Raw genomic sequence first — 21452 nt, 5'->3', positions numbered from 1 at the left:
CCCCAGCTACGGAGCAATTTCACATAAAACAATATATGGTTTTATGGGGAAGACAAACATTTAACATTTAAAAATGAATATAAAAATGTATATATTTTTGACACTCATGTTATGGTTTTAAGTCATCTATACTGTAAAGGACAAACTATAACAAGAAGAATACATTTGGGAACATTTATTTCCAAAGTCAATATATCTATATTTCAATATTATTCCTATATCAGGAAATATATACACATGGTTGTTGTTTTTTTGTTTGTTTTGTTTTTTGTACGCATTTCTATTCACATAAAGAAAATGTAGTGAGAGAAAACATAAGGCTAGACTTCAGTATCAAAAGTTTAAACCTATTCTTAGACGCTGATAGCGTCGTTACGTACCTCTACCACAATCAGCTTTCTACATTTGGGGATTTTGGGGTCTGGATACTCCTCGCCAAAGCACAGCTCAATCTCATAATGAGGTCTGGATCCCTCCCCGTGAATGTAGTCTTGGAGCTCTGTGCACGAACATGGACAAAATGACAGGCAAGATTCTGATTGACGGTATCAACATGGTAAATGGTCTGCATTTACATAGTAACGCCTTTTTCCAAAGCGTTTTACAATGTTGGCATTCTAATATATCGTCACTACTGGTGAAAACCCTCCATATATTTTTCTTCTAGATCAATGCTTTTGTTCACACTTTACAAAAATAGCTTATCTACAAGGTACAACGCTTTGCAATGTGACAAGTTGTCAAATGTTTGAAGAGATGCAGGTTGAAAGTGGTTAACCAATGAATAGTAAATAGAGAACAAAGGGGTTCCACCGCGCCTCAAGCCAAATTCAGGATGGTCCGGCGCATCTCAGGAACGGGACTGGTATGTGTGTAGAAGAAGGAAGGCACTGGCGCAAACGCGGACAATTAAAGCCTTTTTTAATATTATTTTTTAAATAATGTGACGTTTCATGACAATCTGTTGTTTTGGACATACTAGGTTTGCACTCGACAGCGAAGATATCCACACACACAAATAAATGGTGGAGGCAGCCATGCAACACATTAAGCGTTCATTACCCTGTCTCAAATTACACTCATTTAATCTGTGTCCTGTACGCCCTGCTATACGGCTCTGAATGTTGGAGAATGACAACTCCACATTTGTCAACTTTCCACACAAAACCTAAACCCACCATGAGATAAAATAATTATTAGAGCGGTGCGATTACATCGAGCTGCTAGGGAGCTCAACCAGAACTCAAAACCAGAATAAACATTATTTAATTCAACCCAAATCCCCAAACTCAGAATGAGTGAAATAAGTTGTGGCAGGCTAGCAGGCAGGCGTGGATGGTTACTTGGCGGCATCTGAAGCACAAACAAAACTGAGGAGCTGAGCCACAGCATTGGCAACTGAATGAACTGGCAAGAGCTGGAGTGAAGAACCAGGCTTTTTAACTGCTGAGCTTGATGAGTATATGAACCACAGTTGCGCAGGCAGCTCCACCTCATGAGGAATAATTGGAACGCCACGCCCAGGCAGACACACGCACACGCACACGCACACGCACACACGCACACACAAGACACAAGGCGAACGAGGGGACACAAACAAAGTGTTTCGTCGCCTCTGTATCTTCGCTCCATTTGGAAAATCCAAAGTGAGGCGATGTTCGCCTCATGTTTACCAACACTGACCAGTGCGACTAAAGTGAAGCGATTCAAGCGACTAGAAAGATATTTTATCTTGTGGTGGGAAAGCACCTTAAGAATCAATGTTCTGGCCCAATACTATCTCCAACCAACATTTACTTAGCAAACAACACTCTCAGAATTGAACCAGAGCAACAGTGATATGACTGACTTGCACAGGGATATTTTAAAAACTGCGTTCAATATGAAAGTTGTTACCGCTTTATTAGGAGCGTATCTGATAAGGCCCTGGACAAAGTGCACTTCACTTACCTTTGTGAAATATAGGCATATCAAGCAGCTTACAGGTCCGTTCCCGGTCCAGTTTGTTGGGTCTGTCGCTGTGTTCTGCCAGAGGACCGCTCCAGTAAACCCTGCCCTGACAGAACCTCTTGATGAACACGCCATCAGGAGCGACCCACAGCAGAACGCCCCGCTCCAGGTGGGAAAGGAGGCAGCCCATGGCCTCAGTTATACCCGGGTCCTGGAACATCACCTCTGGGGAAGGGAAGGAGAGCTGCTGGGCACTACAAGGCCCATATATCCTCTCATTTCCCAAAGGAACGGAGCCCTGGAGGATGAAACAGCCATCTGGGCTGCTAGTGGACACCTCCGTAACGATGTGGCCTTGGTATAACAACCTCACCTGCATACGGAAGTCTGCACGGACACAACACTCTTGTTCAATACTAGTCTTCCAGTGGAAGAGCAGGTAAGTATTTTGTTTACTATTAAATGCATTGGTTACACGATAGTTCTCAAAGTATACAGGTTCGGGGACCCCCAGGGGTCCTTGAGGGGGTCCTTGAATGGTTGATAGTTAGGAAACAAATGGGCCCTTACGGGTCTGTAACTCAGAGGGGTGTAAATTTTCACACTTTCACAGTTATAGGGGTCTGTGGCCTAATGTATAACATAAATGTTTGAGAATGACTGCATTATAGGGTCTTACCAGTTATAGCCAGCGTGGGGCTGAAAAAGGCTAGCGGAGGAGAGTTGTGATGACGTCTTCCTCCATCTAACCAGCAGTACATGTGCTCCCTCATGAGAGCATCTAAACAGGAGCAGAGATCATTTTCCACATAAATATAAACATCCATGCCAGGCCGTTTTCAGTGTTACACAGTATGATGGGGTGATCATAATGATTAGATTGTGGTTCCCAACCGATATCGTTCCCAAATGATATATAGCAACATGGGTTTAAAAAAAAAACTGTTAGGATTTAGAAGGCATTTGTAGGATAGGTCTTAATGGGTTAATGAAAAAGAAATACCATGAATTTTCACCCTTTTCTCATTACATTGTTTGTACAGCATTGTTGATCTATGCACTAGATATACATTGTAAGACCAAATGTCTACCGATAAGCTAACAGGGAGTCCCTGCTTGACATGGGGAGATATTGCACTCCAGCAGGTGTCCTACAACAATGGTTGCCAAACTGGGGGTCCCCGCATGATTTTGTCGGGTCCCCAGATGTTAAATGCTTAATGTGCAACTTTGTTTTCTCAACAGTAAACAAACCAACATACAGTATAAATGTATACAGGATATCTGCGCCTTTCTAAAGTGACAATTTAAGGGCTTTTAAGACCTTTAAAAAAAAACTTTAGAATAAAAAAATACAAACACAGAAAGGCAAAAAACAAACAATACTAAAATTGCCAAATTGTCAAATATTACCAAAGAAAGAGGCAACCATTGTGAAAATAGTCGATCTACAAGCTCACAACGTCTCGCACGCTATTTTCACAATATTTATCTGTGGCACTGAGTCAAACTAAACGTAATGCCTCAACTCCTACAATTCCAAGTGCTTGTCAGGGTGTGGGGTCCCTAGGTCAAATATGATTATTTCGGGGGGGTCTCTGCCTGAAATGTTTGGGAACCCTTCTCCTACAACACTGTAGATTAACTAGTTATAATGTATTAACATACTCTACCATACAGATTGCTTAAAATAATGTTTTATTCATTTCAGATAAGATTTTTTTCTATACAGCTTTATTTCAACAGTGTATTTAGCTTAATAAACGTGGTGCTTACCATTCACATTTAGGGCTTCATTTTCATCATCATTTAATGATTCCCTTTGACAGAGAAGCTTAGAAAACAGAAATACACAAGCATGTTAAAGCAGCACTTTCCTGCTCAAGTGCTGACATTTTTACCGTTGAGCTAATAGAGCCTGCCTGCTTGCTCAGGGGATAAATTGAATCTTGACCATCAGGTCAAAATTCGTGTCAGATCCTGTGTCTAGGTGAGACATGACCTTTGACACGATCTAAATGTCTCAATTAAGGGACAAAATACAATCACCCCAATTGTATAATTTATATTGGATTAACATACTCTACCGTACAGATTGGACAAAATTACATTTTATTCATTACAAAAATGTTACATAGTGAGGCTTTAACGCAATATTTCTAAATTACTATCTTTGATAGTGACCTGGAAATGCCTGTTTAATAAGTTGTTTCTAAATTACCGGCAGTAATTTAAATTATACAGTAATTCTTTCTAAATTGCAGGCAGTAATTAAAAATCTAACAAATTACTTTTCTGCTTCAGTTCAAAGTTGATCTGTACTCATCATCCCAGGATTTCGTACAATTTGAAGATGAGGAGACCAGCAGGACAACTAGTATATATTTATCTACCATACTGTATATAATAAACATATCTATAATACCGAACATATATGTTCGCTATTATAGTTTTATAGTATTATGTTTTTTTTGTCTTTCATTCACGCCCACACATCCCATGTCAGCCAGGGCTGAAACTTTCCACCGTGTGTTATGATCCAGGGAAGGTCTTTGGCAACATTTTGAAATGTTTTATACTCTACTTTAATAAAAGTTTAACTTTTTAAAAGTTTAATTCAACGCAGGGTACCTGCTAATTCAACGGCAATGGTCAGGTGTGGTGTTACCTGTGGGTGCGGCGGTTCCTGTGGGTGCGGGGGTCCCTGTGGGTGCGGGGGTCCCTGTGGGTGCAGGGGTCCCCTGGCAGGGGAGCTGGACCCACTAGCCTCCAGTTTCTCTATCTTGAAATCTGAAAAAAAGAAAAGAAAATAGTAATCAGATTAAAATGATTAATCTTTTGACAGCCCTAATATGTGTATATATATACAAATGAACAATAATAGGCTTATCCTAGTATATACTGTATATAAGCAAGTTAAAGAGCGGTATATGGGATATTGGTTCACTACTGTAAACTTACCATTATCTTCTTTCATATTATTATGTACACTTTATTCTCTGTCACACAATCGTGTCACTCATCGTAAACAACTGATTTTCAATAACCGATTTTGAAAATCTATGGGCCTAATTTAGTATAAATTTGTCTTAAAAACCGGGAAAGCGTCTGTGCCATTCTACATTTTAGTTGGCAATTCAAAAATAGCAGATCTACAAGCTCACAGTGCGTCACTTCGCGCCGTGCTGCGAGCTTGTACATCTGCTATTTTTTGAACATTTTAGAAAAATCTTGAAAGTGTGAGAACTACTGATTTAGAAGGCGTTTGCAGAATCGGCCTCAAGGTCTTAGTGTTTTAAGTGCACCTGTTATGACTAGGCTGGTGTCTGGCTGGATGATGTAGACCTTGTAGGGTTCGGAGATGTCCAGCTGGCTACGTTCCATCGCCTCCTGGAAGTCTGTGCTCTTGTTCATCGCACATCGCAAACGGGTCTTCCACATAGTTGGGTCAGCCACGTCCCTCCCCTCCCGGTACTTACCCTTGTACACAGCCCAGGCCTGGGGGACAAGCACAAATATCACATACAGCCAGTGGTGTAAAGTAACTAAGTACTGTACATGTACTCAAGTACTGTACTTAAGTACAATTTTTAGGTATTTTTGACTTTACTGGAGTATTTCAGTACTTCTACTCCACTACATCTCAGAGGCAAATATTGTACTTTTACTCCACTGGAAAACTTGAGTTACTACTAGTTACTTTGTAGATTTAGATTATTATTACAAAACATACATTAACCACTTCAGCCCTCCATACATTTCGGTAATTTGAAAATAGCCGATCTACAAGCTCACAATGCGTCGCGATGCAACACATTGTGAGCTTGTAGATTTGCTATTTTCAATAGATTTTTATACATTTGAAAACGTGAAATGGGACATTCTGCATAATGGGTACTTTTATACTTTTACTTTTGGTACTTTAAGTACATTTTGATGACAATACTTTTGTACTTTTACCCAAGTACATTTTGAATTCCTTTTACTTGTAACAGAGTATTTCTATATTGCAGCATTGATACTTTTACTTAAGTAAAAAATGTGAGTACTTTTTCCACCACAACTGCATACAGGAGTGGCTCTCAAACATGTTCATGTCAAGGTCAAGGACCCCTAAATTGATAGTATGTTTATCGATTCAATCATGAATCGATAATCGATTAATTGATGAGCTGTGATTTTCCCCTTCATTTTCTATTAGGTTACTGCTTAGTAGCACCTGAGACAGACAATGCTTAAACATTGTGACTTGAAAATAATGCTTAAATGAACCAAACAACACAAATGCCCCTGTGAACTAGTGTTACATCAGTCATGTACAGTGTATTCCATGACAACACAGTGGAAAAGAAGTACATTTGTGGATAATATTTTTTTTAGCTGCTCAGATAATATGTAGCCTTTACTTGGGATAATGCATCTTGGCAAATCAGAACTGTGGAATTTTCAATTAATTGTTTAATTGATTAATTTGATCAATACAATTCTTAACGATCGATTAATCGATAGTTGATTAATTGTTAACATCCCTAGTGGCCGTTGTGCCAGGGACCCCCATAAGAGAAGGTTTTTGTTCATTGCCCCCCCCCCCCCCCCCCCAAATTATGCCAAATTTGTTTAAAAAAAAAAGAAATACTTTTTTTATTTTATTTTAGGTAAAGATCTTTCCAAATGTTTCGGAAAAGCAGATCGACAAGCTCGCAAGGCAACGCATCACGAGGCGTTGTGAGCTTGTAGATCGACTATTTCCAAGTAACCGAAGTATAAAATAGGGTTAAACACATTTTGATGCTATATAAACTAATTTGACTGGGGACACCCTGGAACCTCCTCAAGGACCCCCTGGGGACCCCACTAGAACAGGTAGGAAACTAAATACAGAAACTATTCATTGTGATACAGGATCATGGAGTTATGTCGTGCTATAACCGAATAGCCTACATTTAGCAATGGTTAAGATGTAATTTAAATACATTCAATACTCATCCCTTCTGACTCTTTAGCATAATCTATCCCTTATTTTTTTATTTTTTTTATTCTTTCTTTCCATATGATTATTCAATAGGCTATTGTAAATTGTGTGTAAGACTGTTATGCTTCATTGTGATATACATTGATTAATCAACTCCCTCACTGAGTATCGTTTTGACAATAATTTCATTCTCATTAACCACTGGTGCATAGACTTCGTTGTTAGACGGTGGCGCGCGACGAAGAATGCAGAATGTTCAACTTGTTGAAGCCAAAGGTGTGATTTAGATCGGCGATTTTCGCTATGTTTTAACTTAATAACGTTCAAAAATAATAATATCAGTGGTGGTAAAAGTACTCAATTTTTTTCGGAATTAAATATTTACTTATTGGTAAAATATTAAAGTATTGGTATCAAAATGTACTTAAAGTATGCTACCAAAAGTAGAAAGAGTTCATTATGCAAGATGTCCCATTTCACAACTTTTCAAATGTAGCCTATAAAATGTATACAAAATAGCAGATCTTGTGAGCTTGTAGATCTGCTATTTTCAAATGGCCGAAATGTAAATAGGGCTGAAGTGTATAATATATGTTTTGTAATAATAATCACAATCTACAATTACAGTAACTAGTAACTAAAGTTGTCAAATAATTGTAGTGGAGTAAAAGAGTACAATATTTGCCTCTGAGATGTAGTGGAGTAGAAGTAAAACTACTGAAAATTGGAAATTCTCCACTAAAGTAAAAAAAAAAATACTTCAGTACAGTACTTAAGTAAATTTACTCAGTCACTTTCCAGCCCTGCATCTCCTGAAATATAAACTGTGTGTAGGGTTCATGCAACATAAAGCAAATATAGTTCATATATATATACATATATTTTACCTTGAAAAGGGCTGCATCCTCGTCCTGGTTGTAATCCTTCTTGGCTGCATGTTTCCATGGGATCCTGAACATGGTTTTGTCCTCTTTCTCCCAGCAGAGTCCTTCATACTGATCACTGTCTATCTGAGCGATCAGCCACTCTCTCAGTCGCATCTTTGCTTCCATCCTCAGTGCATAACTTTACCAACAATGATCCTCTTCTTGCCAGGTATAAAGCAAAATATATATATATCCTATATAACAGTGACACTAATCACAGTGACGATCACGATGCCAAACAAAAATGACCACTTTTCCTATAGGCTACTTTAACATACATGATACATTGTCTATTTTAAGTGTAAATTATAATTTGTCCAAAAGGTAAATATAGTACCAGATAATTTCCTCGTTGGATTAGACAGTGATCAAAAGCTCACCTAAAGCATTAGTAAAAATGTGGCAGTAAGTAACGTCGCAAATATATAAGAGCGCTTCAAAAAGCGAAAGCGAAAGTTACAGAGCTTTCATGCTTTCAGTTTCCTGTGCTGTTGCTTCAGGCTGAGCAGCAGCAACAGCGTGGGGGGGGGGGGGGGGGGATGATTGATTGCAGGGCAGCAGTGGTGGAACTAAGTACTCACATGTTTTACTTAAGTAAAAGTAGCAATACTGCAATGTAGAGATACTCTTGTTTACAAATAAAAGTCAGGAATTCAAAATGTACTTGAGTAAAAGTACAAAAGTATTGGTATCAAAATGTAGCTACTTAAAGTACCAAAAGTAGAAAGTACTCCTTATGCAGAAGGTCCCATTTCAAAGTTTTCAAATGTATAAAAATCTTTTGAAAATAGCAGATCTACAAGCTGACGATGTGAGCATTGAGAGCTTGCTATTTTCAAATGGCCGAAATGTACTGTATATAGGGCTGAAGTGTTAATGTATGTTTTGTAATAATAATAAAAACCTACAAACTAGTAACTAAAGTTTTCAAATAATAGTAGTGGAGTAAAGTACTTGCCTCTGAGATGTAATGTAATTGTAGAAGTAAAAGTACAGAAAACTGGAAATACTCTAGTAAAGTAAAAAATACCTCAAACTTATACTATAAGTAGTACTTGAGTAAATGTACTCAGTTACTTTACACCACTGATTGCAGGGCAGGCTAACAGTTCTGTGACAAACTGGAAATGGCTATCAAAAGATAAAGGTAAATTAAGTCTATTCACCATAGGCTAGTTAGTACCACCTTCACTAATAATTCCCTGCAATCTTGAAAGAGATTGAGTTGACTGAGACATTAGATAAATAGATCAACAACTGATGTTCACAGAGGTAATCACCTGTAATGTTATGTGAGGAATGTCCCCATGCTACCACTTCAGAATAAAAATAAATAAATAAATGTCCAGACAATGGGGAAATGTGCCTTTGGCTGCACATTTATGCACAAATGGAAATGGGAATTATTTGAAACCCCAAATAGCGTTTCGGCGTCAAGCCTTCCTCACCACTCAGTGGTGTTGTGTGTACCAGGAGGGACTGATAGACAGACAGACATGACAAGGACTTCAAAAACAAATAATACAAAAATAATTGCATGTGCGCCCGCCACCTGTACTTGGTTGTGGGTCCACTACTGGCTCGATGCGGCTATGGATCAGTGTGCCATATCAACATCAAGTTTAATTGTGACACCAAATCCAAATTAAATATTTCCAACAGATTTTGTCCATTTAACGACCTTTATTATCTTCTTTAGAAATATTTTATTTCACATCAGGATAAAATGATCATCAGACTCAATAACCCACCTATCTCCTAGACCAGGGGTTTTAAACTGGTGGTCCGTGGACCACTGGTGGTCTGTAGAAGTATTGCATGTGGTCCCTGATCATGCATTCAGTAATGTAGGAAAGGAACTTCACAGTCCCTTGTTAAGTTCTGGATGAGTTGTCAGGCAGAATTCCCAGAGCTTACAGTAAAAGCAAAATGTATACCTTTGATTTGACAGATAGACAGTGATCAGTATGAAATGTATACCTGCAACATACTAGCGTCATGTCCAGGGGATGTACTTGTACATCAAGCTGCCAGCTGCCTCACGCTACAGAAACAGGAGATAGGCTCCTGCCCTATGGGCCTCATGGCTCGGCAAGGCTTACTATACCTGAAGAATATGTACAGGGCAAGGTTCGAGCCAGAAAATGACATGAGACATGAGATTCCACTACAGCCAAGAAGAGACAGACATGGGACACCCGTAATCATGCCATGAGAAATAGTTCACTCAATGACCTGGTGACCTAAGATGACGCGTCAATGTAGTTGACAGCAGTACTAGGAAGTAGGAGGTCAAGAACTTCCACAGAAAAGGGAGGAGAATGGGAAGTATACCGGATTGCCTTAGTTATCATTATTATTAGGAAATGTGCCCATGTAATAGGGTGTGTCTGCTGCTCACTCATACATAAGTTACTGTCATGGCTGGCTCTTGCCACGACAAATAACAGGGGAGGGAGACCAACGGAAAGTATAACAAAGATATTTATTAACTAAGAAACTAACCAACAACTGAGGAATAACTGAACATACAGGGAAATCATAACAATAAAGGAATGAGGTGTGGAGTCAGTAAATCAGTAGTGTAAGTGTGGACGAGTGAAACATGGTGTAGTGCAGGGTGTGTGTATGGATGAAAAGAATAATCAAACGGAACAGGACAAAAGCAGTGGTGAGCAGCTGAAAGGACAGCAGTCCTCTCTCCTCTGGATCTCTCCATTGACTGATCATGGGCTGGCTTTTATAGCCTCCTGGAGGCACCGGGCCCAGGTGCTCTCCAATGAGCCATTAGTACACTGACTGCCACACCCTGTTCACCTAGAAGGACAGCATTAGTAGAGCACACTCCCATACTCCCTATAAGGGAGTGGGGCATCACAGTTACAAATCAGGATATCAGTTAATATGAGTTTAATATAGAAGGCTGGATAAAGTAAGAGAAATTCTCAAAAACACTCAATCACTCAAAAACGCTCTGCTCTCTAGCGTAATATTTCAATTGTTATTAATAATTATTTACATGTGTCCATGGACAATTTGTTGAGAAACAGTCTTATAAAGGGTTATGCGTATTTTAGTTCTTATAACTATAATCATACATTGTTATAAGCTGATTATAATGCATTATAGACATGGGATGCATAGAAAACACTAATGTTAGCCCATATCCCCACCCAACACAACAGTGGTCCCCTGGTTGATTCTTAGTCAGGGTGGTGGTCCCACAATCAGTTGAAAACCCCTGTCCTAGACTCCCTCCCCAGTCAGAGCTGGGGGTTTGAATGAATGTAGAATTATGTGCAGGATGTAATTTGCAGGACTTAAATTTGACAATTTAAGTTTTCAATTTAATTTTAAAAGAAAAAAACCTCTCTCTCTCACACAATATGCCAGTGTGGCTGTGATCACCCTCCCCTGTACCCATGCCTAAGGTTACCTACCCCTGCCATGAACTGTCTGTGGGGCAAATTATGGACAAACAGGGAGGAGCTGAGGCCGTGGCCATGCCATTGAACACCCATTCCCATGCAAATTTACAGCTGCCCCTGAGAAGTAGACTTAAAATGTAATGTTATTTAAGGTGCTATTATTGATAGCACTATTAATGTTATTTATTAACCAAAGGGCTTCCCACTTTACTTAAAGCAAACAATAACGACTCTGACCTGCATGAGTTTGGAGTCAGAGAAACGTCTCCCTCTGCGTGGAGGTTGGTTTTTCCACCTTTAGCTAGTCAGCGACTACTTTGAAACTTCCTACATTTGACCCTGGAAGTCTTTGATTGGAGAATTGAGGAAGTTGAACAGTATTTCTATTCCCCTTCTCAAGAGACCTGGGTCTTAGCCCTTCTGACTGAAAGCATCATCCAAATTCTGTCTGTCTAGTTCTTCTGTCTAGTTCTCCACTGGTGTAGGAAGAGAATATATCACTAAACCACATGAACCCTAGTGTCTCTATTCTGGGTTGAATATTTGGCAACAAATAGCAGATCCACAGGCTCGACCCAGTGAGCTTATCTGGCAAAGAGATTTGGTGCAGATAGAACTAGTAGCATACCTAGAATAGTGCCCTGAGAGACTGCAGTCAACTCAGTATATACAGTAGGGGCTTAAGTTCAAGGTTCTTTAATAGTTATATCTTGTGTATATAGGAACATAAGGGCAAACATTACTTTTGTCCGGACCCTCTGACATTGCAGCAGCATAGTAACTAAAATAAAACAATATATACTATCACGACTTGGCTCAAAGGCGACCACACATGACTCTTTGAAATAAGTCTAAGTCTATTTATTTAGAATAAGAAAAGTAGGTAAAGTAGGTAAAGTAATTCACATGAACTTAATAAAGTATGTAATCAGCAAAGTATGCAAGTGTATGAATGTGTGAGAAAACAAGCCTCAGCAACCAAACCAAACAAGGTGGATAGACAGAATGAAGGCTCAGACCCCTTTATATAGAGTGAGCGATCACCCCACCCAGGTGTCCAGGATTCCCCACTAATGAGGCTCTCCCCAGAGGAGCCCAAGGAACCCACTGATCTAAGGCTGTCACAATAGACAGGTTTCCTGTTTGTAAACATGAGAGGATATGCGCGCGCAGTGGAGGGGTGAGCCTATAGAGGGCGCTATTACCCGCAGCAGCTCTGGTCAAATCTACATTCATAAAAGAAATGGTCTTCACCGGGTTTAATGAAAGTAGATTAAATTATGCCGTTTGTAATATCTTGTTTACTCAATAAAAATGATTTGTCGGAAGTTGGATCTGTTCGCCTTTTGTTTGTATACAATAGCAGCATTATGCCTATTATGCCTATAATAGCAGCATTATGCCTATCTAACTCCCGAACACAACAACAGAGTGAAGGGCACTTCCGGGTTCGTTCTACCCCGGGCATGCGCAGATTGCGCATTCTGCTCTGTGATGACGTCGCGCGGAAACCTATGTATACAATGACAAACTAGGCTTTATGCAGATTGCATGTATTATTATATTTCCTTTCTAGTTCATTGGTCTTCAACAGAAGGACCCTAGGGGGTCCTTAGAGTTACTATATATTTTTTTTTTACATTAACTACTTGAACCCTAGCATCCCTATTGTGGGGAGGTTCATTCGCCGAAAATCGGCGATCTAGAAGCTCCCAACGCGTTGCGCTGCTTCGCATGTCTGAAAGTACACATTAACATGTATCCAACATATTCATAGAAAAGATAATGTGTAAACAAACAAAAAACATGAATGTGTGTGTGTGTGTGTGTGTGTGTGTGTGTGTGTGTGTGTGTGTGTGTGTGTGTGTGTCTGACTGTCTGTGTGCATGCGTGTGGGTGTGTGTGTGCGTGCGTCCGTGCGTGTGTTGGTGAAGGGGACTTTTTATTACTTCTCATGGCCTTTAGTATGTTGTTGCTGTAGTAGTATGCAGCATTATGATTTACAGTATCATTGCAGTATGATTTACAGCATACTACAGTAGATCAAGGTTAGATTTTCTAGCACACACATGCGCACGCGCACACACACCTATACACACAAGCTTTCAATAGGCCTAATGAATGTGTCTATCAAGTTCTGCCGCAGTTACATGTGAGTGTCAGTCGGCTATTTTCTGTGCCTTTCAACGCCTAAATCTAACCTTTAAATGTCTACAATAGTAAACAAATACTTAGGGCCGGTGCTAGGCAATTTGGCGACCTAGGCAATATTTTTCCTGGCGCCCCCCCACCACCGCGCCACCGTTTTCTGCCACAGCGCCACCTAGAGCCTGCAAGAAAAAAAATGCCTAGTGGCGCCCTAGGCAACTGCCTACTCTGCCTAATGGGCGCGCCGGCCCTTATACACACACAGACACACACACAACTTTAATACATACATGCAGTTACACAGTATTCCCCAGCAGAGAGCATTACAACCTACAACATCATTGAGCGGTGTAGTGACATGATGTTAGCCTGGTAAACACCCCCTCCCTCCGGAAATCTCATTTGCATTTGGTTTCAGGAAGGAGGGTCTGGGATTGCTCACAGAGTAAAGCTGCCCGAACCGCTGCGCATACGAACCAATCAGCGGCTGCTAGGGGCGGGATCATCCAATCACCTGCCTAGTAGCTTGAAAAAATGAAACTCCGTCTGTCATCGATTCTGCGCCCGGAGTCTCAGATGCAAGTACGCTGTGAAACAAAATGTGTGTCGCAAGCTTCTTCCATTTGACGGAGTGAGGTTAACATGATGTAGCATGGATTGGTAAATTGCTCTATGTGTGTATAGTTATGATCCATGCATTGTTCAACAATTGTAAATCAGATGTCATTCAGACTTGTTTAAGTTGGAGATTCCAGGGATTGTCTAATATATATATATATATATATATATATATATATATATATATATATTCTCTTATATTCTTATATTCTCTCACCTATTCTTGAGAATTGGGACAAATCGTCCCACCCAAAAAAATCTTATGAACATGTACTGTTCTCAGTGTGTCGTATCTGACACAAATCAACAGTCAGCCAAACTCCGTTCAATGAAAGTCAGGATTCATCTCAGTTTGCTTTTATTAAGATGCCGGTGGTCAACTTTACTAAACAAGGAGTGAAACTGAAGAACAGAAACACAAAAAATATACAATCAGCTCAATAACATAACAAGCACATACTAAGCATTTAGTAGTTTTCCCATAATGTAACACACTACCCCACACAAGGCAAGCAATCAATCATTAAAGTTATTAAGCATCCCACATATATCACAAAACAATTCTCAAACAAAAACTTACAAGAGATGGTTTCAAGCGAAAAAACAAAGAAAGGCAGTAGCAGCTTGTGTGTGTTTTGTTTACTCCTTGGCTGCTGGAGAAAAAAACTGACTACTCCTGTACTGCACACCTGAAATTACTTGCATCAATTAGCTAAACAGTGCACACATGAAATTAGTTCTCCTACTTGCACATCACATGTTAAAGGAGTAGTTCACCCAAAAAAGTACTTTTTTCAATTATACACCCCATGAAGCAATGAATTCATGGAGATTTTTTAGTTTTTGTCACATTCCTAAGCCAATAATTTCCTAAACCGGTAGGAGACACAAAGAGTCTCCTTTGTGTCCCCTACCGGATACATTAGGGTCTTTATTTTCTATCATCAAATTATTGGCTTACGAATGCGACAAAAACAAAAAGATCTCCATGAATTCATTGCTTCATGGGGTGTGTAATTGATAGGAAATATCACACCCCACTAGGGGGTGTCAAACCTGAAAAAAGATCTATCGGACAAATCACTTAGCTCAAAGAAATGGGGGGTATTGTAAATTCACTTTCAGGGAGAAGTGGCTCTACAGACATACCCGTCATTGAACACCAGGGCATTCCCCACATCACAGCAAGTGAAAAGGCCAACATCTTCTGCCAAACCTTTGCGGACAAGTGTACATTGCCTGGGGCATCTGCGCAACCTCAGCTCCAGTGCCCACTACCATCCTCTTATTTTGGCGATGTGCACTTCAAACCCAAAGATGTCAGGAACATCCTACGCAACTTGGACCCAGGAAAGGCCACAGGGCCTGATGAAATTCCAACAAGGGTACTCAAAGAGTGTGCCGCAGAACTGGCCAGTCCCCTCAACCGTCTCTTTCAACTCCTTTTCGCTCATGGCTTGTTCCCCGACCTATGGAAAACTGCTAGAGTGATCCCTGTTCACAAAAGGGACTCTAAATCAGATCCATCGAAGTACCATCCCATATCCCTGCTCACTGTCATCAGCAAAGTGATGGAATCCTCTGTCCACAAACAGCTACAGAGATATCTCCTCCGCCATGACCTTATCTCCAATAAACAATACGGATTCAGACCAAATCACAGCACAGCCGACCTCCATACAGTTTTGTCCCAGACGTGGAACAACATCCTTGACAAAGGTGGCGAAGTGTACACTGTCGCACTGGACATTAAGGGAGCATTCGACCAGGTCTGGCACAATGGCCTTTGTGCAAAGCTCTCTTCAAAGGGCATAACTGGAAGACTGCATGTCTGGCTACAGAACTACCTTCAAGGGAGATCCATCAAAGTTGTGCTTTCTGGTCAGTCTTCATTACCACGTCCCATCAACGCATCTGTACCTCAGGGATCGATTCTCGGCCCATTATTATTCTCCATCTTCATAGATGATGTTGTGGAACAGTGTGAGAACAACATATTTCTGTATGCGGACGACGACCATTTTCGCACCTGTAACATCATCAAATGGGCCTGAGGTGGCTGCGTCCCTAAACAAAGACCTGGAAAACATCAGAAAGTGGGCTGCCGCCTGGAAGGTCACTTTCGAGCCCAGCAAGTGCAAGGCTATAATCCTGTCCAGAAAGAGGAACCCATCTCGCCCAGATCTCTTCTTTGGGACCGCTAAAATCAAACTCAGCGAGCAGATGGAGATTCTGGGTCTTTGCATAGACTGTAAACTGACGTGGACTAGCCATCTGTCCAACATCTCTAAACGTGCTGGACAACGTCTTGGAGCACTACGTAAGCTGGCCAACAAGCTTGATGCTAAAGGCAGAGCCAACATCTATAAGACCCAGGTCAGGAGTATTATGGAGTACTCCTGCCTAGCCTGGATGAATGCCTCTCAGACCACTCTCAGGCAGCTAGACATTATCCAAAAAAAGGCTCTAAAGATCATCGGGTGGATGAGGACCTTGCCGCCCTACAGCAATATGCCATCAGTAAGCTGAGTCATCATCGAACAGTTGCAGCAACAACTGTTCTTTATAAGATGCACACTCCCAGCTGTCCAGTGGATCTCAAAGCACTGCTACCCCAAGCTCACATCCCAGGTCGTATCACCCGGAGGGTACTACCAAGCCACGCTCTGACCATCCTCAAGTCAAACACCAAATGCCTTGATAGGAGCTTTCTCCACTCTGCTATCACAACATGGAACAGCCTTCCCCCTGCGGTTGTTGGAGACATTACATCAAGTAGTATTCATGCCTTTAACTAAGAAGAGGCTGAACAAACACCTCCTCAGTAGTATGTGACTGTAATCCCATGAAGCTCAAGGACATTAAATCATCAAACATTCAGTTTATACATACCCCTGACTGAGTAGCTGCAGATCAGTGATAGGTTCTTTGAATGTTTTTTTTTCATAAAGCCTGTATCTGCAAAAGCTTAATAAAAAAATAAAATAAAATAAAAACCTATCTATAATAAACTAGATGCCTGGGACAGCACAGAACACACTAATTAAAAAAAAAAGTTTGGTGAAAATGTATTCTTAAAGGATTTATATATATATGAATTACATAAGAATTATACAATGTTTTGGTCTGGTTTCCTTTTTTTTTACATCTAAACTTGCACTCTGCCAGAAAACACCCTTGTCTCAGACAGGAGGAACTTTTTTTTTTTGTTGTTAAAAACATTAAAAAGAAAACTAACCATGTGTATTGATAACATGGGTGTAAGAATGTACTATTAATATCATCTTTTTTTAAATGTGTTTTTGCCCTGTAAAGTTGTGTCCAAAATCGTTTTTAAAAAAAGGCAGGAAAGCTGAGAGAGCTCTGGTAAGCTGGTGTGTCCCAACCATAACATATCAACTCCGCCAGTCCTTCTAAATCCAAACTAAATAAAAAATAAAAAATAAATACATAAATGTGTAATTCTATTAGCATTAATAGAACTCTAAGCAACTTAGAAAAATAAAATATATAAATAATAATCTGTCAAATTTCTGTAGCCTACATAGTAGTAGGCTATGTCATGAATGTGTTCCTCTGTGTGTTAATAAGCATGTATCTGGTTTACCTAACGTAACCTTCTCCTGATCAGTGTTTGGATCTATTATGTATTTTTGTTTTGTGCAGTTCCAAATAGAATAATTCAAGTGTGTGTGTGTGTGTGTGTGTGTGTGTGTGTGAGAGTGTGTGTGTGTGTGTGTGTGCGTGCGTGCGTGCGTGCGTGCGTGCATGCGTGTGTGTGTGTGTGTGTGTGTGTGAGGATAAGAGTTATCAAAAAAAAGGAAAACAAGTTATTCAGGCTTTTTCTTTTTTTCTATTCCCGGATTGGGAAAGGAGGAGACTAGGCACATTCACTGAATAAGTAACATTGTGAAATATCAGAAAAACCTGAGAAGCCATTAGTATTAAAGTTTCACATTCGTAATTGACATTCTAAGTCCAAATAAACTGACTATTATTGCTTAGTATTATCTGAAGACACCACATCATTGTCTGGAAGAAGAGAAGCAACCATGGCTCCAACTCTGGTTCGTAGCTAAACTAACTGGTTAGACATGCTCTGGAATATTCTGTTTTTGTCTCCGCCAGGCCGAAGGCTGGGGAGAGTATGTTTTACCCCCTGTCCGTCTGTCACCAGCAGGACGTGCTGTGATTGGCTACCGAGATGCATGATGAAATGCATCTCGGTAGCCAATCACAGCTGAAATGTATCTCCTGGCGAGACCTGTGCACATCTTCTAGTTTGCTGTTGTGTCAGTTATAGGCTAATGCTGGAACATTGCAAGTGCAGGGGGGGGTCTGCCAGCAAAGAAGGAGCATTTGATTTTCATGAGGGGGCGTACAAAATCATTGGTGGAAAGCTAAGTACATTTACTCAAGTACAGTACTTAAGTACAACTTTGAGGAACTTTGACTTTACTGGAGTATTTAAAATCTTCAATACTTTTACTTTTACTCCTCAGAGGCAAATATGAGTATGTGCAAAATGATAACGACAAATCATGTTTTTACCCGCTTGCTGAAAGCTGCGGGTCTACAGACAGGCTGGGCCACTTGACATGTATTGGACACCTATGCGACACCTATTTGTCATTGGCTGTCCTGGCTGTCCTTCACTACTTTAAGCCAATGGGGACACTTTCCCGTTTAAGCCAATGCCTCTCCTCCTTTGCAGCACCCGCCTCCCCTCGCCCCTCCCAGCACTTCCCCTCCCGAAGGCTATCCACGCTCCTTACACCATTGCATCTTACTTAGCCTCAGGCTACAGAGCTGCTAACCCCCCCCCCCCCCCCCCACACGCACACACACGCGCAGATCGAGAGAGAGAGAGAGAGAGAGAGAGAGAGAGAGAGAGAGATCAAGCTATAGCGGATATACAAGGGGGCCTGGGGACCCCCGCAAAGCAATCACTGGTGGTCCGCGGACCCCCACTGGGAGCCTGAGACTTCCCCATACTATGCACGGCTATGTTGCGTGAGACCGAGACAGGACGCTAATGATTGCCATTAAAACCAAAGACATGATGTTGCTCACATGTTGCAAACACAGCAGCTATTGGTGAGGGCGGCCCCAGCTAAACAACAGGCCGCTCGATGTTCGTTTGTATGGAAGAATTTCACTGTAGATGTGGACAAAAACAACGGTGGAGTGACGAGGCTAGTCGACGAGCTCATTGTCACCTTGACGTCAAGCGTCATGGTTGAACTTACACCTGGTGTTTGCATTTCTCCATTTACAACTCGTACATCTACATAAACGTTCAGATTTCAAATATAAAGTGCTTATCTCATGGCTACGGGTGTTGTAATTATATACGGGCCCTCATAAGTACCCGTATCTTCCGTATCGTTCAATAAAAAGCATTTTGATCCGATTGGTGGCCATTGTCTCCGTTTTTCTCACCTACGCGGCTGTAGCGGTTGGGGGGTGTATGCACTCTGATACATTATAACTCTATGAGAAAATGGCCGCCGATCGGAATAAAATGCTTTTTATTTAACAATACGGAAGATACGGGTACTTACACCCACCCGAAATGACGTGTAACATCCGTGGCCATGGGGTAAGCACTTCATATTTTAAATCTGAACGTTTATGTAGATGTACAGGCTCTAAATTAACAAAGTGCAAACGCCATGTTGCAGTTCAACAAAGACGTCACGACGACATGTAGCCGTTTATTTGCAGTGGTGGAAAGTACATTTACTCAAGTACTGTACTTAAGCTCACATGCGACGCGTTGTGAGCTTGTAGATCTGCTATTTTCAAATATTTAGCACTTTTACTTTTGGTACTTTACGTACATTTTGATGCCAATACTTTTGTACTTTTACTCAAGTACATTTTTAATTCTGGACTTTCACTTGTAACAGAGTATTTTTATATTGCAGTATTGGTACTTTTACTTAAGTAGAGAATTTGAGTACTTTTTCCACCACTGCTTATTTGGCCTTGCTTTCAAGATTCTTTTTGAAAATAGCTGATGTATTTGGGCTCAAGTGGTGAAACTGGTCTGATAGAGTCATTTCATTTGATCTCTTATCTTAATTATCATAATGTGTCTAGGGTCCTTAACCTGGTTAAAATGTCCTATTAACAATGCCATACGGGCCTGTACTTTGTCATGGTAAAAGTACTCTGTACTCTCTACTAGCAGTCTCTGTGTCTGCAAGCCAAGGTCAAACGCATGCAGGCTTTCTCTGCGGCAATCTTTTGTTTTAAGAACACTGTATCTAGAATGCTCTTCTCTACAGCTGTCTCCCTTAGTGTCACCAAATCTCCTCTGACCAGTGACAGGTCAGAGCAGTCAGATGTCAAACGTGTTGACCCAGACATGGGGACGCTGTTGTCCAGAGATAAACTGTCACACCATCATCCTCCATCATAATCTACCATCATCTACCATCATCAGACGACGACGTAACCATCGCTCTCATCCAATCCGAGAAGTCCACCTTCACCCGGAACCTCATCGATGTCACATCCTATGATGTCATATGTTTATGTTACTGGACTCTGTTAAAAGCTACTGCTTTCTCTGTTACACTACAGAGAGACGCGACCGATGATGCGGAACCATACCTGTGATATACTGTAACCTTCTATTGTCTCTCTGATCTGAATACAAACATGTTTCCTTATACCCTTGGCTGCCTGTCTGAGTTTGGTTTTTCCTTATTGTCTCCGTGCTACAAGTATCTGTACTTTGTGTGGGTCATAGGGTGAAATTCAACTCCATCAATTGGTCCCTCGAGCCGGATATGTTTGAAATATGGTGTACGGGGGGGAACTGCTATTGTCAGACTCTCTTCCCCGGCAGACCATGTTTTAATACGTATCAAACGAACCGGCCTTGGGTGTAACGACTTATCACTTCTATTCAGATGAAGGTTAACTTTGAACAGTATCACAATTTATTTTTGTTTTGGACCCGGACGTGATCGCTGGACCTTTGGACTGGACCCTCGACATGTCTCAAATTCCACATGGTCCAGCCATCGGGGTCGGGATCCCTGAACCAACATCAGATTTGATGAGTATATATTTTTATTTTTTATTGTACCATGGTCCAGTGATTGGGACCTCCATGTAACTTCTCCCTGTGAACCTTGATCTGATGAGTATACCTTTTTCTTTATTGTCTTTACCGAACCATTTGTCTCATAATTATCAGCCTGTTTGTAAATTACTGTTTAACACAACTCCGCTAGGGAGTGAGTCAAGTAAAAATGTTTTATCACCTTTTATCCCTGGGAGAACATTCCTGAATGTCTCATAAATTCTCTTATCTACCTGGGTCATTATATAGTTTGTCTTTGTCTCTGTATATGTTTATGAGACCACCGGAGACACCCCGACGTTTTTTTTACA

The 21452-nt window shown here is 40.7% G+C and overlaps 1 protein-coding gene across 1 annotated transcript in view; it reads right to left on the bottom strand.

Annotated features, from left to right (window-relative positions):
* irf10 (interferon regulatory factor 10) overlaps window positions 1-8285 on the bottom strand; it is a 9168-nt gene extending 883 nt beyond the window's left edge. The window contains exons 1-7 of the mRNA XM_080444260.1: window positions 7810-8285; window positions 5256-5448; window positions 4619-4740; window positions 3727-3784; window positions 2630-2731; window positions 1951-2337; window positions 381-499 (exon numbers count right to left, since the gene is read on the bottom strand). Of these exons, the coding sequence (XP_080300386.1) occupies window positions 381-499; window positions 1951-2337; window positions 2630-2731; window positions 3727-3784; window positions 4619-4740; window positions 5256-5448; window positions 7810-7974 (1146 nt within the window). The 5' untranslated portion in view covers window positions 7975-8285. The remainder of the gene's footprint in view (window positions 1-380; window positions 500-1950; window positions 2338-2629; window positions 2732-3726; window positions 3785-4618; window positions 4741-5255; window positions 5449-7809) is intronic.
* Window positions 8286-21452: the final 13167 nt, after the last annotated feature.

This window comes from Gymnoscopelus braueri, assembly GCF_963280865.1.
Source record: "Gymnoscopelus braueri genome assembly, chromosome: 12".
In the NCBI taxonomy this organism is placed as follows: Eukaryota; Metazoa; Chordata; class Actinopteri; order Myctophiformes; family Myctophidae; genus Gymnoscopelus; species Gymnoscopelus braueri.
The sequence above is the reverse complement of the archived record's forward strand: the minus strand, read 5'-3'. Positions and strand labels throughout refer to the sequence as shown.